At 41.2% G+C, this 27,067-nt stretch overlaps 1 protein-coding gene across 1 annotated transcript; it reads left to right on the top strand.

The window, feature by feature from the left end:
* On the top strand, positions 1–26,768 carry MTTP (microsomal triglyceride transfer protein). The gene is made up of 18 exons (XM_008635663.2): positions 1–173; positions 4,520–4,707; positions 5,286–5,378; positions 7,390–7,497; positions 8,250–8,366; positions 9,395–9,534; positions 10,496–10,646; positions 14,006–14,163; positions 15,032–15,200; positions 15,769–15,876; positions 16,830–17,042; positions 18,058–18,269; positions 18,882–18,979; positions 19,081–19,202; positions 19,982–20,209; positions 23,970–24,094; positions 24,463–24,633; positions 25,504–26,768. The coding sequence occupies exons 1-18, from the start codon at positions 113–115 to the stop codon at positions 25,670–25,672; spliced, it is 2,631 nt and encodes an 876-aa protein (XP_008633885.1). The 5' UTR covers positions 1–112; the 3' UTR covers positions 25,673–26,768.
* Positions 26,769–27,067: the final 299 nt, after the last annotated feature.

Consider the following 27,067-nt stretch of genomic DNA (forward strand, 5'->3'; position numbering starts at 1 on the left):
TAGATAAACAGTGAGGCCGAGCCTGTGGCTCTCTCTGCAAGCTCCACTCTCAGCTCACTTCTTGGAGGTTCTCACACTTCATGCTGCAGTCAGGAGCTCAGCAGAGTCCAGCATGATTCTTCTTACCGTGCTGTTCCTTTGCATCATTTCCACCTATTCAGCCTCTGTTAAAGGTAGGTCTGTACTGGGCTTGGTTCAGCTTCTGCCTCACCAGAGGCATAACCAGTGTGTGTATGCAGATCTGTTTTGCCTCAAAAATTATCAGCTTTACTCAGACATGCTTGAGTAATACAAGATGCATTTAGTAGTTAGGTTTAAGTGCTTGTGGCATTCTTCTCAGCAGAGGTGATGGAGGAGACAGTTTTCAAGTGCACAGCGCCAGTGGTGTGACCAGGAGATCAGGGATCTTGACCTTGCTTAATCAGGACATACTGTGGGGGGCACCGACTTGAAAGGGACTTTTCACACCCTCAAAAGTTAAACACACAGAGTGCTCTGGTGGAGCAGAGCCAGGAAGTGCTTAGGGTTCTCCAGGTTTCAGCTTCTGAGCAGTTGACTCAGCTACCACTCAAGTCAGTACGAAGCATCCCATTAATTTCATGAGAACCTTGCTCTGTAGTAAGTCTTGAAAATCTGGGTGTCTGCAGAAGCCCTGTGAGTAGAGCTTTACTCAGGTGTCCTGACAAAGTCAAGGGTATGAAATCTTGGAGGCTGTCTGCTTCAGCAGTGCCAGTGTATGAAGCAAGGAAACGTGTCTTTAGTAGTGCCTCTTCATGTACAACCTCACATTAAATTTAGAGGAACAGCAACCTTATAACATGAGCTGAGTTTTCAGTTTAATGAGGATGTCTTCATCATGGTGAGAAGCAGGGGGGACACGCCATCCTGGGTTAAGCTGTTAAAAAGGCTGTAGAGGTGCTCTCATGGATGCCACCTCCTGTTTCTTGCAGGGAATCCAGAACACTGTGTATGCACAGAGCAGCAACCTTCCTTCCTCCCTGCCTCTGTACGCCCTCATGACAGGAGTTACAAAGGAGAGAAGTTTGTAGGCAGTGCCTTTACCTGTGAGCTCATTTTGTGAGACTGCCAAGTTCAGTTTATGGCTAGGTACCAGTGTGCCACATTTCTGATGTCTGGTCTTCCCAGCTTCCCCTTAATATCAATTAAGCAAAGCTTCTCAATGTGAAGAAATACTTGCTTGTCACATCCCCAGGATACTGAGCAAGCATTTTCTCTTTAATTAGTCATCCCTTCAGCTCTGCCAGATTTCATCTCTCTCTTGTGCAGAGATTGAGAGCTAAATTACTGGCCCAAAGGCCACTTAGGGTCTCAGTGTAAGAGCTGGGATTAGAATTAGTGTTTTAGCTTTTCATCAGGCTATGCTGCCTTTTGGAAATATTGAAACATTATTCTATTCAGTTCAGGTAGGTCAGCACACATGAAACTCTCCTACTGCAGTTCGACTTGAAAAATGTTTTCAAATAAGCGGATGGGGTTTGCTTTTTAAAGCTATCTGGTATCAGAGACAGTGGCAAATATGATTTATGAAGGTAGAGCTAGCAAGTAGTTAGAGACACACATGCTATGCATGCCATATATATTAATAAAAGGCACAGGACTTGACAGCTGTCTCTACTCATGCAGTGTAACCTTCTGTATTATACAGTATCATGATTTAATTATAGACTTGGCATGTTACCCTTAATGACGGACAGTTAACATTACTAGTCAAACTATGTGTTATGCACTCCACCTTGGAAGCAGCACTTCTGACCCCAAGAGAGCATGGCTGGGCTGATGGCAGTCTGTGTGTCCGTCTCTCCTCCCTTCTCAGGCGGTGGGACGCTTGCTGTCAGCTGAAATGTCAATGGCTGCACAGGCAGCAAGGATTCCAGTGCTGTGCTGAATACAAAGGAAGGAGCTTCTAAAATTTAGGCTCTTTATTAAGTAAAGTTTCTGTCAGAAAGGTGTTGGAATATTCCTTTTAAAATAGTACTGGTGTTTTCTTCATGAAAGTTGGCATGAAAATTTAGTTGTGCTGTTTTGAATACTGGTTCTGGTCAGTGACCCTGTATCTCTCTCTCATCTGTCAAGATCCCCCTCGCCTCTCAGCCTGACCGCACTATTCAGTTGTCTCTCTCAGCTTCCTCATTTCCACCAGGATAAATGCTAACTCTTTGAGACTGCTTTCAATACTGCCTCATCCCTGCTGCTTCTCTTATGATACACTGTTGGCGTACCCTTTCCCAGTCTGGCAACTAAAGGTGTCTTCTGCCTGGCTCCTGCAGTGTTTTCTATGTGTGAAATGGTGAAAGCTTTCAAAACCTAATGTTCTTCTAGCTCCCAGGAATACTTTGCAGTTATTCGTTTCTTCAATGACACTTGCAAGAAGCTGCTGCATCATTTGCTCATCTGTTTCCTTTAGGATGGAACAGGTCTTTTGTATGTGGGGACAAGCAAATGCTAAAAGGGAGGAAGAGGGAAGGAGCTCTTACAAAAGAAAAAAAAGCCCATGTGTGTGTTCAGCTGTGGGGAAAGGAAGAGGGTAGGTGAAAGGTGCTTTTAACTGAAAATAGGGAGGGAGCAAAAACCACAACGTCCACCACCTTAACTAATAAGACACTTTTCGCTGAGCATCCAGATAATTTCTCTTGGATGTGCTTTCCCCCACTTCTTTTTCTTTAGATGGGACTGCGTTTAGAATGCACCTAGTGGGTGGTATTCCTAAAATCTCAGCTGATACTAAGTCCCTTGCACTGCGGTTTCTGCTGCAAATGAAGGGCATTTTGAACCAGGAAAGAAAACAACTGGCTCCAAGGGACTGCAAGGAACCAGGGGTGTCCCTGAAAGGCATAGCCACCTCTGAGCAGGCACTGAGCATCCTCTACTCTCAAGGGCAAAGTAGCTTCAAAGCTGGTAGGAGTGGGGGGAATTGGGGAAGTGGCTAGGAAATTCACAGTAAACCTGCAGGAAGAGTTGTGTGACTTTGTTGGTGACTTTGTTTTGAAGCAGACACACAAGAAGTGCAAAACCAGAGGAGCCCCATTGAGTGAATCCTTCAGCCTCCCTGGAAGAAAAATCAAGTTACAGCTTTGGCCTCTCACATGTGAACAGGCTGTGCCTGCTGGGATCACCAAACTTGCTGCACCACATCCCCAGCTGGCATAAAGTATAAATGCATTTAGTTCTGTAGCTTTGTCAGTTTACACATCTTGCAGACCAGACTTGGTGGAGTGTCTGTTTTGCTCAGGGAAAGGTTCTTTGAAGCTAATCTTAATCCACTGCCATGGTATCTGAGTGAACAGGGGAAGGAAGTGAGCAAAATCTTAATGAAACAGGGCTTTTGGACTCTTTGAGAACGCAAAATATATCCACCCACCCATGATGGAACTACCCTGTGCACCCACCTAACTGGGTTTTAAATATGAAAGTGAAATAAGACTGGTTTTCCTTTTTATCAATGCAGTGATTTGAAATTTATTTGAGTGAGTCATATAAAACAGGGGGATATAACATAAATCGAGATAGCCTGATGAATCTCTGCAGGGGACTTTGAAGACACTGATTGCATTACAGCATGTTTAAGAATTTGTGTAAGATGTTGTGATAGATTTTTCTTCTTTTCCCCACCTTTCCCTGCACTTGTCACAAGACTGAGATGTCCCTGAGGACAGCACTTTGTGTTTCTTAGATTAACTCTGTTGTGAACTTGTTGTTTCTGCGCTCTACCTCCTGATCTCCATGAAGAAATTCCCAGTGGATTCAGTGGTGCAGCATTTGGGTGTGTGAAGCTAGTGCTGTGCTGCTTACAGATAGCACCTAAGGTCACTGTATGTGGATTTGCTTTGAGAACATTAAGAGCACTTTGTGCACAGCCAACTTCTTTTTCCTTCCTTCCCTTTTACATTCCTTAAAATATAGCAATTAACAGCAGAGACACAGCTACAGGGACAATTACTGAGCTTAAAGAACAAGAGCTTAATTATTTAATCTAAAAAAGACATTCTTAATGTTTTCATTACCTTCATGTCTCCCTTGGACAAGACTCTTAATGGAAAGATTCCCAATAAACGTGCAAGAGATGCAGAGAACGATTTCTGTTGGCTCCAACAAATTACATCAGTGCATTTCACATTGCTAAGCACAGGAATTGCATGATTAATTACAGAAAATTGAGTTGCAAATAATTTTGGATTAATTTGTAACATATTGCCAACAAATATGCTAACATAGCTGAAGAAAAGAATCTGACAGTCTTTAAGTGAAGAGCTAGAAGAAAGGATTTTGTGACCATTCTTATGTTAAATATGTAAGATATGTAAGATCAGTGTCAACTTAATCACAAAAAAACCCGAGCTGCTTCAGTGGAACAGCCTCTGAAATCAAAGTATCAGGGTCAGTCCCATAGATCTCTTGTTTTTAATTCAATTTTTAATTTTTCTAAAGGTGTTTCTTAAAAAATGGTAGAATAAGTGAGTTAGTAAATCTAAAATGCTGTTTGTTTTTGCTCTCCAAACAGGGCACACTACTGGACCAAGCCTAAATAATGACAAGCTATATAAGTTTGCTTACTCAGCTGAAGTCTATGTTGATGGGGTGAAAGCATCACTGCAGAAAAGTGCAGGATATCGGATTTCTTCTGGTGTGGATGTCAACCTCTTATGGAGAAATCCTGACAATGATGATGACCAGCTGATCAAAATTACGGTAATGAATGCCATCAGACAACTTAAAACATACACAATCTTTTCTGCACTTATCTAGCTGCTAATCTAATCTCAGAGAACTCACTTTCAGAACACGAGCTAAACTTCTTATTCTCTAGTATCATCAACTAAACCCAGCTGCTTTGATGATCTGATTCCTGTTCAGTGGGATTTCACAAGTATGTATCTAACATCATAAGCCAGAACTTCAGAATATCTCCTATATTTTGAAATTGCATCATGCAGCACCTGTAGCTTCAAACAACTGATGTGCAAGCCCTTACCCAAGGGGCAATATATGTTGTCTGAAGCCTTCAGTTCTACCTACAAATCATGACGTTTGCTTGTACCATGGGTTTGGTAGTTAGCTTTATGGTGAGGTTTTCTGACACTTATTTCCCCAGTGGAGAGTGCTGGCTTATTTTGTAAACGTAGACATAGTAATCATAGAAGGTTAATAATCACAACCAGAAATTAAGAAATAAAGAACATTTATCATGTGATTTAGTCTATCTAGCCTACTCCAGGCCAATTCTACACTGCTCTCTACATTAATTTTCTCTGCTTTTACTTTGCTAGATAAAAGATGTTCAGGTTGAAAATGTGAATGAACGTCCAGCTGCTAAAAGCATCTTCAAAGGAAAAAGCACAGAGAAGATCATCCGTGGAAAAGTAAGACCCTGTCTTTTAAAATTCAGTCCTGGAGGAAACATGACACAAATCTTTTGTAACAAACTTGAAGAATTTACCACTTCACTATTCTCTCAGGTTTTTAATAAGCCATTGTGTCCTATCAGTCTGTGTGAAATACAGTAGTTTAGAACAGACTGTAATTTACCCGTACAAGGGGCCCTTCTAGCCCAAGCCTATTGTGTGTTGAGAACACCACACAGTGGGGAAGTAAAGAGCAGATTGTCCACAAATCTATAGTACACATATGGATATGTGCACAATTGCTATGTGGGATTTGTGCTATTGACTTCAGCGAGGGCAGGATTTTGTCCTGAAGATCTGAAGGCAGAAAAGGAGATACAATTTGTCATAAGGGATGTTATACCGAGTCTGTGAGGAGCAGTGTTAATCACTTCAAACCCTTATCAAGTATTTTCCCAGGACTGCTTTTCCCAGTTCTTTGGTTGCTTATTTACTTCCACATCCCCTGCAGTTTCAATGGTCCCAAGTTAATGAGCTTGATGCCAAAAGAGCTACAGTCTTACATGTTTTTCCCCCACTGGGAAATTGTCTCCAAAAATCAGAAGAGAAGGGTCAGAGAGCAGGTGTGTCTCAACACATGCCTGGGTTTTATAGACTGCCCTGAGAGAGCACCAAAGCAATGTCCCACCGCAGGAGCACCCATGTCTGTTTGTAGCTCTCAGCATCCCCGTTTCTCTGAGAAGGGGATTTAAGTACATCCATCTCACCCTCTTCTTTCCTGCAATGCTGCTTATATGTCCCCTTGTACTCAGCCTGCTGTTCTGGCCAGGGAGTAGTGAGGCTCAAGCCCTGGCTGCTCCTGCCTCCTCTCCCTGGTCCTTCACCCTCCTGTTGCTTGTGGCATTAGGCCAAGACCCCACTTTCCCCTCTGCAGCCCGAGCAATGCTTGGCAGGTGGGGCATGGGCAGAGGGGCTGTGAGAAAGGAGGAAGGTTGAAGGTCACACTCCCTTTTCCCTCTGCAGAGCGGAGTGAGGGCTGTGACACTTTATCCCAGCAGGATCTTTACCTCCTGCTGTAAATAGGCACTGAGCACATACCCTGTCCGTCAGCTCAGCCTGCTGAATTGCAGCTGCTATCAGACCTGCTCAGTAACTTTCAAACTCAGCCTTGTCATCAGTTTTACAGAACATAAAAAGAAACAGGACAGCGCTGGCTGTGAACTGTACACATCCCTAAATGAGAACAGAGGTGCCAGAAGAACACAGTCAGAATGCATTACATTACACACACTTAACATGCTAAGGCTAAGATGTAGTATTAAAAACTTGGGCTTTTTCTCAGGTAGTAGGGTCTATACACTCCTTTAATAATTTCTTTGTGGTGTGGTACTTTCATCCCTGGCACAGTAATTTCACTTTTCAGGGTTGCCCCGAGATAACACACTGATTGTACTTACAGTTCCAGAAAAAGGGGCGCTTTTAAAGCACCTTGAATGCTAAGTGGAGGTGCAAAGTCTTGTTACCAGAGGAGAGGCTCAAGCACAACAGTTGACCAATGAAGTGCAAAGGTTGTGATATGTGTGACACGTCATTTAAGTCATTCTGTGATTTATCTATGATTCGTCCTGAGTTTTTGTAACCTGTGATTAAAGTGCAACAGATATTATGCCCCAGTGGGGAGTGATTATCTGAGGATTATGTGGAAAAATGGGTTGCCTGTGAAATTATGAAAAGTTTCCCATTTTCCATCTAAATTCTCTCTGATTCCAGGAGGAGAGATGCTCACTGCACTGAAACTGTGCTTACGTTCAGCTGAAGGCTGAAACGTGTTTGCACTGTTATCATCAGGCCCTGCAGCTTCTTGAGTTTGCTTAAATAAGGGCAACAGATCCAAATTCAACTTCCTAATGAGAAAAAAAGTAAAGGGAGTTTTTCTAGAGTGGATCATCACTATTCCTTTCTCATTTAACCCCATTTGTTATATGCATTTGGATGCTTTTTTATGTACTTTATTTTTTTATTCCTACAGGTCAAAACCTTCTACTCATATCAAAATGAACCTGGTTTTACTCAGAACATTAAGAGAGGTCTGGCTAGTCTTTTCCAGCTACAGCTGCACTCTGGTTCTTCCCGTGAGGTATGGTGCTGTATCAGGCAGTATTATCATCACCTGAGGAACAGGCAGAGCCTGATCTGCTCTGAAAGGCAGACCTGTGGCTCCTGCTGACTTCAGAAGGAGTAAACTGTGACAGAAATCATCCCTTTGATCACATATGAGGTTGGGGACATAAAGACAGTCTTCTGAATATTTGGTGACACAGGTTAAGTTGCTGCAATTAACATAAAGCAGTAGTGCAATCCATTTGATTTAAAATGCCTTTTTCAATTTTGCAGAGTTTGGTAATAAACCACCTTAAACCAGGTCACTATCAAAGTGATTATACTGCTGTTTAAAGTTGGTTGATTCCTAAATTCAATTCAGTGGAGTCCCATTCTAAATCAGAGTACCCCCACAAAGTTAGCACTGGTTTAGCTGCATCCATTTAAGTTGCCTTCCATTGTTAAATTTGTATATCTGTCCCCTTGAAAAAAGCTTGAATTTAACTCAAATTTGTGAGTATAGTGTGAGCTGCCCCGTATTTCCTAATTCTTCTGTTTAAACAAATATTGTTACTTTTCTTCATAGCCATCTAATGAATAGTACCCCTGCCAATCCAAAGCAGATGGTTAGAACCACTGACATCCTCAAAACTGTGAAATAAACCCAAGCAGTGCAGCATCTCAGGTACAGGATTCCAACAGTGGAGAAAATGTTTCATCTTTGGAAGGTGTTCTGTGATCCCAAAGACAAATTCAAGAAATTGTCCTAATCTAACTCTCTTTTCCAAGGTGGACATTTCTGGGAAATGCAATACTACTTACCATGTGCGGCAAGACCAAGTGACTAAAATAAAAGACCTGGACTCCTGTGAAATAAAAAAGAAAGGATTTACCAGCCACAACCGGGTATGATTTCTTTAACAAAGTAAAATCTATTCTTCCTATTTAAAATATATTTTTAGCAGCTACTACTCATCTTCTCAGAAGTCCTTCTTGCATTAGCGAAAGCAAATTCTGTATGTAAATATTGTAGTTTTACTAGCTGAATGTCATATGTAGTTCCCATGGAGAGAGCACAGATTATCCTGTAGTGTAAACCAGTTTGGCTCAGCTGATACAGACACAGTCACAGGGATAACAGTAACCTTTTTCCCATCTGCTGTAAATGCCAGGCAAGATGCTGACTCCTGAATGGAGCCTGGTCAGGCTTGCCTGGAAGGTCAAAGGCTTCCCTAATGCACAGGTGTAATACAGGAGATGTGCCGCAGAGGTAACTGAAGCCCTACTACGGCCCTAATGGTCCTCCACTGTTAGTAAATGTCGTTATAAGTAGTCAGTATTGAGGGCAGGCTGGACATATGCTGAAGGCACTGGGATTCTCTTCATCAGAAACTGACCTTTCCCAGCTTGGAGAAGTACAAAGACAGCACACACTCTCTTAATAAACTGCCTTAACACTGTGGCTGGCTTCCCAATTTTCACACTTACCACAAAGACATCATCTTGTTTACAAAACAGGAAGCAAAGCCAGCCACCTTGTTTGATCTGACTATGAACATGACAATCTCATTTACAAGACATTTCTCTGGAAAAGATTCTTGTCTTACTTAAAGCATATCTTAAACTAAATGTAGTACTGGGTGTTTTCTCAATTGCAGCCTGCTCCATAACTTCCTGCCCTGTTCCCACGGTCATTTACCATGGTACATACTGAATTTGTAGCACATGGTGTAGAAGTGAGTGGCTTCTTACTGCAGAAGGAATTCTTAAAAACCTGGTTTGTAGGCTTAGCTGGAGATTCCAGCATATATGCACCTCCCTCATATGGCTCTACTTTGTAACAAGTCTTGCCCTCATTTGGAACTGTGAGCTCTTTTCCTATTTTGTTGTTTATTGAATAGCCCTCTCTCTGTTTTATTTTTAATTATTTTCAGATCTTGGATGTCGGTACAAAAGCCACATCTGCTACAGTTTATGTGCTGGAAGACAGTTTCATTAAATCCATTAAGGCAGAAGAAAATTTTGTTTTCCTTCTGAATTACCGACAAAAAACAGGTGCCAAAATAGTTTCAAAGTAAGTTGGGCAATTGGACTGTCGCTGATGGTAGCAGGACTAGTGGTTCAAGTCAGGTTATATGTGTAGGTCTTATAGAATCGAGATCTAAGGCTGTAAATTCTCCAGGTAAGGATTTAGGTCTCTTTTGTATCTGTATACAAAATATATATCCAATTGTGCCAGGTGCCAGGTCCAGTTTTGATTAAGTGTTCTACCACACCGCAAATAATAAATAATGGCATTCATAAAAAGTTAACTGGAAACAGCAGCAGGTCCAGTTTTGATTAAGTGTTCTACCACACCGCAAATAATAAATAATGGCATTCATAAGAAGTTAACTGGAAACAGCAGGAATTGGCTAAAACTTTTTAATCTACCCATTAGTGCTGTAGGTGTTCTGTATTCTTATTTTTCAAGAAATACTTCTGATGGATTTCCATTTCTAGTATGTGAGAGTTTGGAAGTATAGAAAATAAAATCTACTGCATAGAAAAGAAACAACAATGAAACCTAGTTCTGTCTTAGACTCCAGACTCCAAAGCACTGAAAGTGTGGAGATACTCATACAAGATAAATGATTCAGGCATCTCAGTAATATTAGATATTTAAAAGAAAAAGTACATTCAAAAATCTCACTTTCCAGATCTTTTAAGAACAAATATATGAAACATTTCAGAATGTATGTGATTACTGAAGGCTGTTTATCAAGTGCTATAAATCTGTGCTTTAGAAAGTCTCTCATATAGGTATTTTATTGCTCATAACTCTAGCAGTAATTTTGCTGGTGTCAGATATTTCTGTTACCTTAAAAAGCCCATAGACCTGCCATGTTCTGAACATTTAAAAATAAGACTTCAATAAGACTGTACTCCAGATTTTTTTGTCTGTGGAGGGTTTTTTTGTTTCTTCTTGCTGTGCTTTCTGCATCTCTTCACTGATGGTTGAGCTCTAATGGTGTTCTCACTGTGTGGATGTACAGGCAGAGGCTGGAACTGAGGTCGGTACAAGCTGGGCTGGGACTGATTGCTGCAAAGCAAGTCGCCAGTGTGATCAAGACCTTGGACCCCAATTATGTTGCCATGCCCCTGGAAGCAGAGCCAGTGAAATCCGAATGCAAAAAATGCCCTTCAGTAAGTAAACACAGGTTCATTGGACATCAGGTTGCTTAGCTGAGCAGGACAAGTGTGAAAGGAAGTTTCTGTCCAAGCAGAACTAGGACAGGTCCAACATATCAATATAAAATACACCCTGGAGTGGGGAGTATGGAAGTGTTGCAATGGTGCTCACCCCACAAGAGTGTCTTAAGATCTACCACTAAAAGTACCAACCTTTTTGCTCTCTTTCAAAGACTGAGTGCAGTATTTCTCCAGATCACTGGAAAATACAACACCCTTTTGTTTTATCTCACCTTTGCCAACCTTGAGGTGGCAGAAGCTTATTTCCTCTGGGTAAGGGGGTGGGAAGTTAATTTTAAGGTGGTTGATTGGTGTTCATAAACAGTTCTGTCATGGAGGAGCTGAACTGTTCCTAGAAATTAAAGTTCATTAGCCATTTCTTAGGCAGGCTAAGCATTTGTTGATAATATATCTAACCTGTTCTTACTACCTGACCCGAGGTAGTCTTTTGTTTAAAAGATTTTACGGGTATTTTATAATTATAAAATGGGACTTTAGTATTCTTGGGAAGTCCAGTAATGTTCTCATTTTTCCCTGGGAAAAAAATTGCCTTGTTTTTTTATATTTAAGACGTCTGAAGGCTAAGAGCATGGTACTGTAAAAGCATCATCTTTTGTTTTACTAATGATATTCATCATAAACTAAATAAATTACTACAGGGACTGTTAGCAAACAGTATTAATACTATTACCATTGAGAAATGAATGGGAACATTAAAGATCATTAGTCTCTGTTTTTGATAAGCAAGATCTAGCTTCTATTCAGCACACATAATTTTAGTCCTCCAGAGATACTCCTTATGAGCACAAATACATTCCTATATTGGAACTCATGCTAGTTATTTGGAAGTAGCATTACACTGTAGTAATTTATCTTGCCTAGTGCTTGTTGAGCCACAGAGAAGACCAAAACCACATGTTTGGGGAATATAGAAATGATGCTGCATGTGTGCTGGAGCAGTTCTGAGCAGGGAACATCAAGGCATCCTAAACAGAGTAGGGACAGGTGTTTTTTCCCTGACTCTGCCCATCGGGGTTTGTGCTGATCAATTTGTCACTTGGAACTGAGTTTGTCAAAACAGTTATAATTTCCAGACCAAGGTAACAAACACAGGGTATAATTCCTGAGCACTGCCTGGGCACTGAGCTATGTCATTATAAACATAATGGCACGAGGAGAATGAAGTCCTGCTCTCTCACTGTATTTTTCAGTAACTGCTATGAAAAGCTGGGCTCTATAAACAGAACACTGTATCCAAAGCAGCAACACAGCATATGGCACTTATATATCATAGTATGCATTAATGCCCTGCTGACATGCTATGCCTTAGAGTTTTACATTCTCAAAGCCCTTTTGAAATTGTAACAGGTCTTGTCTCTATCTTTATGAATTTGGTAAAATAACCATTACTATCCTCATTTCCCAGATGGCAGCACTAGCTTCTCTGAGGTTATGGCAAATGTTTGCACTTAAAATCAGGCCTAGATTTCTGTGTTTAGACAACATAAAGTGTGCTCTTTTCAGAAGTGCTCCTGCATCTTACACTCTTTTATGCTCATGGTTCCTATGGTAATGGATTCTTGCCCCTTCTGAAAGTGAGGTGGGTTTGTTCTGTCTTGTGCAGCCACCCTTTGTATGTTGGTAAACAGCTGTCAGGCACTGACATTCAAAACCCACTCCTGCTCTGTTTAGAACCTCTTGGTTTGGCTGGAGTTTTCCTAGAGTGCCCACAAGACCTCTGTTCTGATCTCTCTGTCAGAGAAACAGAGATCTATCTCATGCTGAGGTGCCATGTGGAAGCATGTGCATCTTGTGCCTCAATGTTTGGGTTATTAAAACCAAACTGCCTGACATTCACATCAGGAGAATGAGGGTCCTTATAAAAGTCATTTGTGAAAAGTTTTTTTAGTGCCATGGTCACTGCAGGAGATGGCAGCTGCTCCTTGTAGCCGTTGAACAGTTTCATCACCCCCCAAAGAGGAAGGCTTGGTCTCCACTCTTTCGCTTGAGGTGGCTCCAGCTTGTATCTCCCACCTTTCTTGTCTCTAGGGTATGGGCTAAACTGACTAAGAGCAGCCCACACAGTTGGGCTCTGCATGGGAGAAAATACAGGAATAATGAGGTTAGAGATTTTTTTTGCTGGACTGTGGTGCAGCTTCAGCGGGGGGAATAAAAAGTGCCCCATATGTTTATCCAATTTCAGTTTATAATAGGAGCACTGACCTTGGTGCTAAGCACTAATCACCAGTTGAGGTTAAAAGACCCATCTGTGCCTCAGAACATGAGCTCCTCCCAGGTGGTCATTAATCCTCAGGAAATATCCTATGTCTCAATCATTGTTGCCTAATTATTGTTTGTTACAGTCGATAGAAGTTGCACTCTGTACTGATGAATGATACTTCTAATTGCCAGCAGGTTCAAGTGCTATTGCCCAATACAAAATCCACAGAGGGGAAGTATTTTAGTAAAGGTCAAATGGGTGCTACAATTATTTCCCACTTGGGAAAACTGCAGTAAAGACTGCTGCAAAGAACAGCTGAGTTTTCACCAAGGAATGTTCTCAATAATTTGAGATAACAGAGGCAAATGCGAGGGAGAGAGGAAAGGTCAAAATACCGGCACCAGTTTCTTATGGGAGTGTATCTGGAAGGACAGATATGGGTGCTTTGCTACCATGTTGGCTCATTTGGGTAAAAAATGTGGTGCGGGAATAAACACAGCAATTACCTGTTCTAATACCATCTTACCTTTCATTTTGTACAATAACTACAAATCCCTTTGTATGCAAGTTTATGAATAAAAAATGGGAATAACTTCTTGGACATTTAATCCTGTTCTATACTAACCCAAAATTACCATCTTGTCAGAAATTATGATTCATTTGTGAATTGGGGATTGTGCATCTCCCTCTTTAAAAAAAAAACAAAACCCAAAAACTTAGGAAAAAATGGGAACATAAGGTAAACACCATATTCACCGGAAAGCACAGTAAATTTGCAAGAGAAGAGAATTCACTTTATTCCAGTTACAGTATAAATAAACTTGTATTGTTCCAAAAGAGATTGCATTTAAGGTCATGTACAACATCAGGAAAATACTAATAGTGTTGGAAGAGAGACAGCTATAGAAAGGTTTCAAAGGTATTTGTGCTGGGATATCATAAATCAACGAATACTTAGCTAAAGGATCATCAATCTGTTGGATTTCAGCTGATTTGAGCAACAGCTGGCCTACATATCTGCATTTAGTAGGTCTGATTTTGAGAACTGAAACCCCAATCTGCGAGATTTGACATAATATGAATTGTTTTGCAGCTTTCTGAACACTGGCAGAGCATCAGAGAACATATGCATCCTGACAAACTTTCCAAAGCTGAAGCAGCAAAAAGCTTTTTGTCCTTCATTCAGAACATCAGAAAAGCTACGAAGGAGGAGATACTGAAAATTATTAGAAGTGAAAATAAAGAATTTCTGTAAGTTGCCATGAACGAGCTTTTAAAAGGTTTAAGTTACTGAAAAATGCAGAAGGGCAAATTGGATGCAAAGAGATTGAGTTCTACTGGTGATGTCCTAGCAATGCAAACCCAGTGTTCAGTACTGTCTGGAGGAAGAGGAATTTTTTTTTAAGTTATGTTTATTTTTATATTGTAATATAATAAATTTTCAGCACACCCTTCAGCCACCAGGGTTGTATCTACAGTGCAAGGCCAACATACTTTGTAGTGTAGCCAAAGGTTCTCAAACCAAATGCTTGTTCTGAAACACCCTATAACTTGTTCTTGACTTCCCATTTGTTTCCTTCAATTGGAAATTCAACAAAGAAGGGGAAGATTGAAGTCTGGGAATTGTCCTGGTATTAGAGTTTGGTTGTGAACAGCATGCACACTGAGACTTGAGAGTTGACAAGCATTTCTGAGTCATATGGTCAGGATCTTTCCAACAAATTGTAGCAGTTGTTAGCAATAGAGATAAACCTGAGAGTCACTCAGGTACCATAGAAGCCTTTGTGTGCCATTGTGTATGCAGTATTAAACCCACTTTTTTACATTTACAACCTTGTCCTGTAAACTTTAATACACTTGTGGTAGTTCGGTTTTTAATACCTTTTTTGGTCCCCTATTTGCATAAATTCAAATATTATCCATACATATGAGTTCGTGTACCATTTTGAGGTGAAGGAGTTGAGGAATACTTTTTCCAACAAGAGTAAAAGATTCTCTTACTTGCAATGAAGAGATCTTTCAGCACATTAGCTTCTTTCTTTCAATCTGCAGCAAAGTCCTTTCAGTATTGTCTGACTCACTGCAATGATATGTTCATTTAATTTCCACTTCTTTGTAGTCCACAGGTAGTGGATGCCGTAACCTCGGCTCAGACACCAGAATCACTGGAGGCCATACTGGAGTTTCTTGACTTTAAGGATGCAAGCACTTCTACCCTGCAGGAGCGATTCCTGTATGCCTGTGGATTTGCTTCTCACCCCAGTGAAACACTCCTGAAATCTTTAACTGTAAGTCAAAGGACAAAACAAATACAACAGAGCTAATTCTCTTATGCCTCATCCCAGTCAAAGGGAAAGGGAAGAAGAAACAACTGCTGCTGTTTCTAATTTTCCTTTCTTTATGCCTTCCAGGGTTTCCTATAAGTGTGCCATTAACATAGATCCTGAAAACAACAAACATTCCTAGGTCCAGACTGAAAGTCTATTTACTTTGTAAAATGTTATGAAAATCAGCTACTTGGAAAAGAAACATAATACTGAATGTTAGGAAAATTATTTGAGGATTGTTTGATTGTTGTCTTATGAAAGTCCAGTAACCAGGACTGTAAATACTTTTTTTTTTCCCCCAAATGAATCTACTTGAGACTGAATGTAACTCAAGTTGAAAATGGCAGTCAGTTATTATATGTAATATATATGTAATGATAAAGCTGTGCTGTGCTTAGCCTGACCCCAGGCCATTGTGGTAATCACTGCCCTTGCATTGCAGTGATGTTCACAGAAAATGAGGACACTGCAGAGTGTGGCTCGTGATATTTACACTGAGACACTAAACAGCTTTGCTTTTGCATGACAGGAGAAGTTCAAGGGGGATGTCGCTAATGAAGAAATCAGAGAAACTCTTGTCATTGTCATGGGAGCGCTCATCAGAAAGCTGTGTGACAGGGGAGGCTGCAAGCTTCCAGTGAGTATCTGGTGGTCACTGCTGCCCAAATTCTGGTCTGCAACACATGTGACTGATCCCTGCTGACATTACTGGGAGAGCAGGACAGACATGGGAAGCAGATTCTCCTGCTTAAAACAAGCCCATAAACTCCTATGTTTGATAGAGGATTGCATTTTTTTTTAATAATGACATATACTTTGTCAGATTTAGGCTTTATGTTGTCTCTTCCCTTTTCTGTGGATCTCTTCTAGTTTCCCCTTGTCTGACAAATTTTTTCTTTTCTCGCTGCTGAATCTGTCAGCAGAAGCAGAACTTGTGCTCCCTTGTCCAAAAGCTTTGCATATCCTCAGAGAAACACTGGCAAACTCAGGATCTGTTTATTATTTGCAGTCACCTTAGGTTATTTCACCTCTGTGAAGAGAATTCATTGGTTCAAGTACTCAACTGTGCCCCAAACATGCACAGAAAAACCCAGAAGGAGGATTTTACTCTGAGCTTGAACTGAGTAGATGCTGGTGTTAAAGGATGGGAATGATCAGACAAGGCTGCTGGATCTGTGTTGTTCAGCACTGCAGCACACTGCTGAAAAGATCCAGAGCACCTGAATGGGCCCTTTTGATTTTCCTTGATAATTGCCAAGCACTTTTATAACATTATGTTACGAGGCACTGAAGAACACTTCCCTTGCCTTTTTTCGTGGGGTCATGTTGGCCCCACAAGGAAGACCTGTGAAGTCCCTGAATCAGGGCAGGAGTAGCTGGCAAGTGATAAAACTGTAGATCAGGTGTCACTTGTGGCTGCAGTCACTTTGGTTATGCTTGAAGGAGCCATCAACATACAGCTCACAAATGACACCTTTGCTAACCCTGTGCAACAAAAACGAGCTAGAACCCAGGCCTGCCCCTTCTACTCCTGCAAGGGGGAAAAGGGAGATCTATCATCACCATTTAATGTGCTGTTGATTTTCTTAGGCTGTTGTGGAAGCCAAAAGGTTGATTCTAAATAGACTGGAGAAGGCCAAGAAAGATGACAATGTGCAGATGTACCTGCTGGCACTGAAGAACGCACTCCTTCCCGAAGCAATTCCAGTGCTTCTGAAGTACTCTGAGTCAGGGGAAGGGCCCATCAGCAGCCTTGCTGCCACTGCCTTGCAGAGATACGATCCTTCTTCTCTCACCAAAGAGGTAAGAAAATGTACCACCCTAGAAAAGAAGTGCGGGAGACTGTATTAAACATAAAGGATAAATTAACAGAGTTCATTTCTTGTCATCACCAGCATGGACAGTGAGGTTGAGTACAATGTCAGTAAGTTTGCTGATGGCACCAACCTGTGTGGTGCACTCAACATGCTGAAGGGGAGGAATGGACTGGTGGATACGTGCTAGTCAGCCCTTGGCTCCAGGGTCACACACAGCCATGCAGTCTGCTGGGAAAACTGGGCTCCCCTCGCAAGAGGGAGCCCTTGGGCACCTGTGCAACCCCTGTTCTTTCTTGTGCTTTCACATGGGGAGAACACAAAGTAAGAGAAGGGTAAAATAGCTGCATCTTACCCTGCAGCCTCCAAGAGTAAGAAAAGACATAGAAAATAGTGGGACCTGACATCCTGCCTCTGCTGCATTATCCTGCATTCCATTTCATACCCACTGCTGGCCACCAGGACTGAGGCTGTCAGGGTGCTCTGCAATGAGCATGCTGGAGGCCATTCTGTCAGTGGGGCTACATGGCTTTCCACGGACTCCCTGTAACAGAGATGTGTCACAATCTTCTCATGGACGCGAGGCCACCACAGGTCACTATCTAGAAAATAAAAATCACAAGATTCTTGATTTTTAAAGTACATACTTCCCTAACGGTGAAGAAAATGTCTCTCTTACCACTGCCACATTAATTTGTTCTTAGTGCTGCTACTTATTTACAGCCCCACTTTGAAAACCAGTGTGTAAGGCTGTATTTGGTCTGTGGCTGAGAGAACGTAACAGATGTCCCACTTGTCCTTGTGGTCACTGAGCTATCTATACATGTCTCAACATTCCAAAAGGACCATGAAAAACATGATGCTGAAAATATATCCTTATGTATTAGCCTTAGCTATGGAGCTAACTTAAGCTAATTTAAGCTGATGTTATAAACGACATTCCAACCTGTATTTTGCCCAGTCATCTGCATGAGCATTGAGTGAATAATGTGTTTCCTGACCAGGTGAAGGAAACAATGAACAGGATATACCACCAGACTCGCAGAGTCCACGAGAAGACAGTGCGAACCACAGCAGCTGCCATCATCTTAAACAGTAACCCATCCTACATGGAAGTGAAAAACATCCTGCTCTCCATTGGGGAACTGCCTATGGAAATGAATAAGTACATGCTCTCCATGATCCAAGATATACTGCACTTTGAAATGCCTTCAAGGTACATGAAGTTCAGTGTAAATGAAAAAAAAAAAAAAAGCCCTTCCTTACAAAGAACACACAGGTTCTCATGAATTACTAAAACTTAAGGAGAGTATAAAAATATATCTTATTTTTATATCCCTTGTATTGTTATTTCAGAATAAATCCCTTCATTTCAATGTAGTTCTTTTAATAGCTATTCATATTTTCACAGGTACAAAAAAGAATTAGGCATCTGACTTGCATTACTGTGACAAATGTCATCTGTTGGTCTTAATTCTCTCACTGGGTCCATTGCTTTTATATTTTAAGAACCAGTGATGTGGAAAAATTTTAAACATCACAGCATGAGAATGAACATAATCAGTATATCTTTTCTTCTGAAAACCTTTAATTTTCAAGCAAGACCTTTGCTTGCCTTTCTTCCTATGACTGCAGGGAGTACCTAAAATTGAAAAGGAGACTCTGGGTTAGAGCAGATTTTTAGTGGGAAAAGGTAAGGGTTTTGAAGACCCTCTTTCCTATTGGGAAATTCACTCTCTCTCAAATTTGATCTTTCTACTGAAAAATAATGGTACTGTAACATTTTTGTATCTCAGTGGTTTTGTTTGTTTGTTTTGAAATACCACAGCAAAACAGTTCGGCAAGTTCTGAAGGACATGCGCACCCATAACTATGATCGCTTCTCCAAGATGGGCTCTTCCTCTGCCTACACTGGATATATCACACGTATGTAACCATGAAACTGCCTCTGAACCTTCTTGGTATTCCCAAACATTTGATTAATCCACTAGTTTAGTCACAGGTACCTTCTTTCTTCTTTAATTAAGGTGGTCCTGATGTGTCATCCACATACAGCCTCGACATCCTCTACTCCGGCTCTGGCATTTTACGGAGAAGTAACATGAACATCCATGTTTTCGACAGAAACACTGAACTTCATGCCATCCAGGTAACTGCCACACTGTACATAATAAGTAAGCCAGTATGTGGTCCTTTTCTTACAGCTTCTAAATCAATTCAGCTAATGCTTAAGACCATATGGTTTGCTGGGCAGAGAACAAGCCAATAACAGGGGAAAACCAATAAGAGGGGAAAACCCCACAATGTGGCATATATTTGCCATAAGCAAAACAACAAGTGTTTTGTTCTGCGTCGTACATCAAGGTCTGTGTCTGTGTAAAGCCTATGCTGTTTATCTGATGTAATCAGTAAAAGCTTTGTGAGTTTGTAAAGTCAGGTCCTAGCTCAGGTATGTCATAGAATGGAAATTCAAGGAGTAGATCAAATGTACAAATCAAAGAGATTTAAATGTCTGTGTTTTAGACTTTTCTTAACATTGGCAAGAATCTTCAGTATTATAATTTTCCTAAATTTATGCAGGACAAAAATTGTGCAGTGGAACATCTCTGGCTTTTCCTCCACACTGTCCATGAAAAATAGTCATATGAATAAAGGAAAATGTGTTTGAAAGAAAAGTAGTCTCAGGATTGTGATCTTCATGTGGGTAAATTCTGCTCTGCTCCCCAAAGGGCAAAAACATGGCATGAGATTATTTTATTTTCCATTTTTATAGGTGCTCTACCTAGTTCCATGAAGTCTTAACCTCATACCTTTTCAACTACAGCTACATAAATTAGAATTAGGCTTGTAGGCCTTAAGAAAATGTGTAGGGCTGTTATGGGTCAGGCAGGATTTTTTCATTGATTCTGTATGACTGTTTTTTTGTAGGTGGTGATTGAGGCTCAGGGTCTGGAGTCCATAATAGCTGCAACTCCTGATGAAGGCGAGGAAAACCTGGACTCCTTTGCTGGCATGTCAGCCATTCTGTTCAATTTCCAGCTCAGGCCAGTGACGTTTTTCCAAGGGTATGGCGATTTAATGTCCAAAATGCTCTCGGCAACTGGAGATCCCATGAACGTGGTGAAAGGACTTGTCCTCCTCACAGATTACTTACAGGTACTAACAGCACACTCTTTGCTTCTTTTTCTGTCTCTTAAGCAGAGACGGTTCCTCCCCCACACTGCTATTGTAGGACACCTTATTTTGTTTCTTTTCAGTGCTAATAAACCTGACTAGTGTTACACAGGCTACCCTTCCTAGGGGAGCAATAGAAAAGTCATAGGTATTAAAAACCAGAATGAAACTACATGAAAAGCAACCTAGAACAAAGGTGAGAACAGATCTTCTAGAAAACAAAGTGCAACTGAATAAAAGCAAATCCAACTGAGTTTCTGTTGAAAACTCGTATCCCCCCATAATTTCTTGTAATACAGTATTGTCCCATGTGACCACCTAAGTTTTCCTCTTCACTATTTGTCCAGGGACCTTGTGTCCAGTTAGGCAATAACTGTCAGGTGAATGAATCACCGGTACTTTCCCAGATAATTATCCTTCAAAGAACAATGCTAAGAGGTCCAAATTTCAACATTTAATTCTAGGCAAAACAAGGAATTAAAATGAGGATTACACAGTTTTTATGCAACTGTCACCCCAAATGATATACTAATTTTGTGCATAAAAAGATTCACATATAAATATAACTGGCTACATATTGTGTTATTGGAGGACTAAGAATCTAGACATCTCTCTCTTGGTTTGATATCTTTGCTCTTCCCAAGCAGGGATCTCCTTAGAACCTGTGGATTTGACAGCTGTACTCAGCTCATGAAACATCTGCTGTCTCAAACTTCACTTTTTACTTTTCCTTCCATTTTAATTCTTGGCAAAAGAAAATGCCAAAGATGATGAGACAATCCACTCTGCTCAAAATTACACAGAAACACTCTCTGCACATGACAGGTTTCCCCATCCAGAACCCAGCTCAGGTCCTTCTAATGGTATTTTAAGTCCAGAGGGCTTCCCAAGTAGTGCCCAAATTGGCTTACTAAAGCTCATTCCAACAGTGCTTTACAGTTCACACGCAGATTATGGGCAAAAACTTTACCGTGACCTATTTAACAAACAGACCGCAGAGGTGAGAAAGATAATCATGTCTAGTCCTGAGCACAGGGAGCATTTAGAGAACTAAATATTTCCAACTGCTGTGCATGCACCAAGCTCCAGACATACTCTGGCTGAATCAGATGGCTGGGCACCCTCAGAGCTCTGTCAGCCAGCAAATGCTCCACTCCTTGTCTTTGGAGAACCTCTCAGAAGTCTGGGGCAGCCAGGGCTGGGACTGTGTGCCACTTTTAACAATATCAGGGTGTAGTGTTTTCAGTCAGTCACTGACTCCCCGGAAGCCTCAGCAGCAGTGTCTTACCTCCACATCCCACAAGGACAAGCGTGGTTTTAAAGCACTGTTGAACACAGCTTTGGGCTGAGCTGCCTTTTAAGCACAGCCCATCTTTCTAAGAATGGTCTTACAGCTATGCTCCATCTCAACAGCACATCAACATGGTTTTGGCACTTCCATGTGGCCACAGTGGTGTTTGAGGGCTAAGAATAACCAGAAGTTATATTCCTGCTATAAAATAAACAGCTCTCATAAAACTGTTTTGAGACTGCATTAAAGTTCAGCAGTGTTAATAGTTCTCCTAGGCAACACACCTGCCAGAAGCCCAGAGAAATTAAATACTGTATTAATAGGTCAGAGAAGCCACTTGAAAGCCAGACCCCAATGGAAGGTAGCCAGTTCCCAGAGAAGTGCCTGTTGCAGCCATCTCTGCGTTGCATTACAGTAAGGTTGCATTACAGTGCAGTACATAAAGACATTTTTTTATTGAAACATTGCACATTTCAGCATTTTGAACAGTAACAAATGACTGATTCTGATCTTTTGGATCACATTTTCCACTGCAAATGAGACACAAAGCTTAAAATAGGAAGGGAAAGGAAAATATTTCTCCTGAGGAGGCTGGGTCCCTGTGATTTACACCTCCCATCAGCCTGGATTGGATTTGCACATGAGACGAAGGACAGGGCTGAGCTATAAATAAGGAAATAGATGAGCTAGTAAAACACAAGACAAGTGCTCCTTAGCTTCTCTGCTGGTTTCAGTGACAAATACAATTTAATTCTAGGTAGCATTTAAGCCTTGAACTGTGCAGCCTTTGCAAACCTAGCCTACTTTAATGTTCTTGGGTGCAATTTGACAATGCATCTAAAAATATCTGCTACTCTGGTTGTGTGTACATATCTCTGCCAGCATGTATACTGTTACCTCCTCACTCATTAGCAGCTATCCACCAATCCAATCTCAATTAAAAGCAAAGTAAAATAAAGTAAAACAAGCTTTATCTCCACACCTAAGCAGACCAACAAGGGAAGTATTTTATGCCCCGTTGCAGTTGGTATAAAAACTCACTTTGATTTCAGAAAGACCACAATTCCAATCCGTGATTTTAACTTGGGTGAAAATGAGAAATCAGAGCATCATATGACCACACTTTGCTGGGGTCACGCTGAATTTATAGGCCACAGCCAGCCCACTGCATTCTTTAAATCTCAAGCCCACTTTAGCAGCAACTGACTGCCAAGATGGCTCTGCCAAGCTGGTTCTGTCAAGGAAATAATTTCAAGGATAGTTAACTTACCCTAAAAGGTGAAGTAACCATGTACAGCTACCATAATTATCCAAGTCTTCGATTACAGCCAGATAACTTTAATGTTCTGAACGAAAACCTTCCCTGACGTTTCTCCTTGCTATAGGGATTAGGAAGCTAGACTGACTCTCTGCTTGCTTCTTTCTTAAATATTAGGACAGCATTAGCTGGAGCTACTGGACTACTGAATAGCTAAGAAGAGAATAGAGACTTCTAGGGTGCCTGGACATCAAAAAGGGGGAGGAAATTCACATTTCCATGTGTCCTATAAAGGCCTGCAACGTTACAGGTGCTGAGAATACCACAGACACAGAAACCTGGGAGGAGGGAGAAAATCCATCTGTGAGATGGGAGAAAGTGTCCTGTATGTGAGGCACATGATCAAAAAAAGCTTTTCCCAAATTAATGTTTCTTTTAAAATGGTGAATTAATCCACTAGTTCTTAGGGAAGCAGAACAACTATATAAAGAGAGCTAGATTGTCAAGCTGGGTGAACCTTAAAATCTTGGATGTGTGTCAAACCTTAAAAGTAATGAACTGCCATGACCCTGAGCTATACTACCACTTCCTAAATGCACTTTATGGATGTGTTTCCAGTCCCGCATTATAGGTTTCATGAAGCCATGAGCACATTTGGTATTTGATAGAAAATGCATTAAATGCAAATTAAGGTGCATTAGCTGATGGGTTTGAAGCCACTGAAGGCATAATTCCTGTCATATGGTGGGTTTGGAGCCACTACACACAGCACAAGTGGCAGCATCCTACTGCCAGTGCAGGGCTGCTCAGGGGTGCTGCAGTCACACTGCACTGCATCTGTGCTGGGCTTCCAGCAAGGAGTTTAATCTGATTGAGCTGGACTGCCATCACAGCCTCCATGGGGCTTGTGTGGTAGCTCTTGGAGACATGGTATTCCCTGCAGTGACACTCCATGCAGAAATTATGCCAGCTGGCACACAGGGGAGAGGGAAAGGATGCAAGGTGCCTTGCCGTAGCTTCATCCCATTTTTGAGGGAGGGAGGTGCATCAGGATGTTTTGTCCATCCTTTCAGAAAATCCCTCTCTTCCTTTTCGTTCCTGCAAAAGGACAAGTGGTGTGAGTGCAGTACCAAAGGGAACAAGGAAACCTCTGAGGTCTGAAGTCAGTAACCTGTGCTTTCCTATGGCTTCAGGAAATCCAGCTGCAGTCTGGGCCAATGGCCAGTGCAGAGTTCCTGGGTGGACTGGCCATCGACATCTCCGGGGGGATGGAGTTCAGCCTGTGGTACCGGGAATCCAAAACCAACGTCAAGAACCGGTGAGATACTCCCAGCACACTCTGTAGCTGTAGACAGCTTAGGCTCCTGAGCCTTGGTAGTCCCAACAAGAAGAATTTAACTATAAAAGACCTTGCAGATGAGTTAGAATTAAGATGAGTTAGAATTAAGTAATTAAATAAATTGAATTAAATAGGTGTGTGCATGGGAGAACATTTGTACTTCTCTTTTCCTTTCCACCTGGATAATACCAGTTCCCGGTGGTCTCATCTGAATTTATACACTTTTATGTGAAGAACAGGCTCCCCTGAGGGCAGTTTTTATGTGTGTATGGTAGGACTGTTTGTAATTCAATTTCCTCTTTTCTAATGTGTTTTGAAATAATTGTAATGCTTGAATTTTTTTGTAGGGTAGCCACGTTTATAGCTGGTAACACCGAGGTGGATTCTTTCTTTATAAAAACTGGTATGGAAACCACTTTGGAAGCAGAAACATCTTTAGACTTCATCTCCACGGTGCAGTTTTCACAGTACCCATTTTTGGTCTGTATGCAGATGGACAGAGTAGAGTCTCCATTCAGGTAAGAACTAACAGCACAGACTTTTCTGAGGTGTCCTTTCAGCCAGCTGCTGGAACTTTAGGTTTTCACAGTCACAAGAGTTTAACCACTGAGGTCGAATTCCAGCCCAACACAATCAGGTGCAGCGCAGGCTGTTACTGACCTCTCTGCTAGCCCATTCTTCCCTGTTCCTCACCCCTAAGATTCAGAAAGAACCCTTTTGGAGATCACAACTGATCAGATCTGAGTGTGCACTTTAATCCAATTTTTTAATTTGGCTTTGCAAGTGAACTAACTCAAGTGGCAGGACAGTATTCCCCTCATGTACAATCAGTTCTGATGGTGACCTCAGGCTTTGCCAGCAGTAGATCTCTGTTACACTGTTGAGAGAGGAAATGCAAAGCCATAAATGAGCATCTGCTATTTACTAGTGTCAGCAAAAGTACCTGGCTGTTAAGCTCTTGCAGCCATTGTGTTCTATCATATTGTATTAAGGCACCAGTTTTCCTGAAAACTGAACAATTGTGCAATAAGGATAAAAATATGCTTTTCAGTAGCCGAAGAATAGTAACTGAATGGGGTTTACTACTCTCGCCTGATCCCTATTTGCTAAGACCTAAGGAAGATAACATTTGCAGAGCCTGTGTCAGGTTTCCACTCGGGTTGTTCTCATCAAAAAGATGGTAAAAACCTGAGAGGAATCAAAGAACTTGAGGATCTTCAGGAAATCCTAAGAAAGCAGTATCTGCTATTCTGCAGCCACTAAAACAGCTGCTGCTTCTATCTGCTCACTGTGGAAGTGCCATCTCGCCTGTGTGCAAGGTGTTCCTAACAGGGTGCAAGCTCTGCATAAACCTGCTAATGCCAGAGCCTGGTGCTGTGTCTTTGCAGGACTCACATGACCAAGTATGAGAGCCTGCCCTCTGGCAGGCGCTACACTGCCAGGAGAGGGAAGGCAGCCGTGCTGGCAGGGAATGAATACCCTCTCCACCAGGAAAACTCCAACATGTGCAAGAAGGTGTTCGGCGCAAAGTCTGACTCTGCCGGCAGCTGGTTTTGAAAGCAGGACCTGAGCTCCTTGCTTTCTGGAATCCCTCAATGACTTAGGCCTGCATGTACCTTACCAACATGGAGCTTGACCTTGCACTGCTGCAGTTAATGGGAAATTTGCCATTGATTTCAATGGGCCAGGATCAAACTCTCAGTGCGTGCACAGTGTTTACATATTAACCTATATTTAAAACTTTTGTAAAAAAAAACCCTAAGGCAAATAAAGACCAATTTGGTAGTGTTCCATGCACTCCCTTAAGGGTGGTGCTTGTTCTTCATTTTTACTTTTTTGTGCCAAAAGCAAAAGTAATCCTTCATTTTTCTTTCTTGGGGAATACAGAAGTCTGTGTTTTTGACATACAGGAAGAGCAATTATGATGTATAAAGAATGATTATTTATAAATATATTTTAAAGTATTTAGGTGTTTTAGGCCTATGACCAATCCCCATTCAAATTTTCGAGTACAATTAACATCCAGGTAGGACCATGAATTCCTGCTTACTCAGTATTGCCTGTTTACAAAAAAGCAGGTTTTATTTTACATGATTTCAAAGGGTTTTGTGGTTTTTTTTAAGCAGTCAGAACTCGATTATTATTATTTATCTTTCGGAGGTTTTTTTATTAACTGCTGTAGTTAAATACAATCGATTAACAGTGTGAGGTAATGTTTCCAGAAGGACTTACAGTTGTCTTAATTCTGTTCTCGTTGAAATCAATGGTATAATTTCTGTAGCTACCAGAAACTGGAGCAGAGTTAAGCCAACACTGGTTGCTTGTCAAGGTTGCCTCCTAAAAATCTGTGTCCCTGTGTGTAATCAAGGCAGGTGCATTTCAAAAAATGAGCACCCACTAAGGCAATTCTGAACTATGATGAAGTAAAGGGTCTTGAAAGAAATACGTTTTGGATGCAGTCTAGCAAAGCCTGTGCAGAGCCAGAACACTTCTTTTAGGTAAGTTAGGCTTGTATTTCAATGCAAAAAAAAAATCACTACTCAGACAAGTCCTCTGATTAAAATGACTTACACACTTCAGGCAGTGTCTTCATAGGATCTATGAAAAAAAAAAAAAAAGTTTTACATTTACATCAGCATTACAGATTAAAAAAGAATATACGCCATCCCAACTCAGCTGATCTCTGATCCATCTGTCAATGCAAAAAAAAAATCACTACTCAGACAAGTCCTCTGATTAAAATGACTTACACACTTCAGGCAGTGTCTTCATAGGATCTATGAAAAAAAAAAAAAAAAGTTTTACATTTACATCAGCATTACAGATTAAAAAAGAATATACGCCATCCCAACTCAGCTGATCTCTGATCCATCTGATTTAATTTTTATAGTACAAGGTGTGCAAGTGCTGGTCACAAAAAAAGTAAAATAAAAAGCCAAGAACAATTGTTTT

The sequence above is a fragment of the Corvus brachyrhynchos genome, unplaced genomic scaffold (genome assembly GCF_000691975.1).
Source record: "Corvus brachyrhynchos isolate BGI_N302 unplaced genomic scaffold, ASM69197v1 scaffold175, whole genome shotgun sequence".
NCBI lineage: Eukaryota > Metazoa > Chordata > Aves > Passeriformes > Corvidae > Corvus > Corvus brachyrhynchos.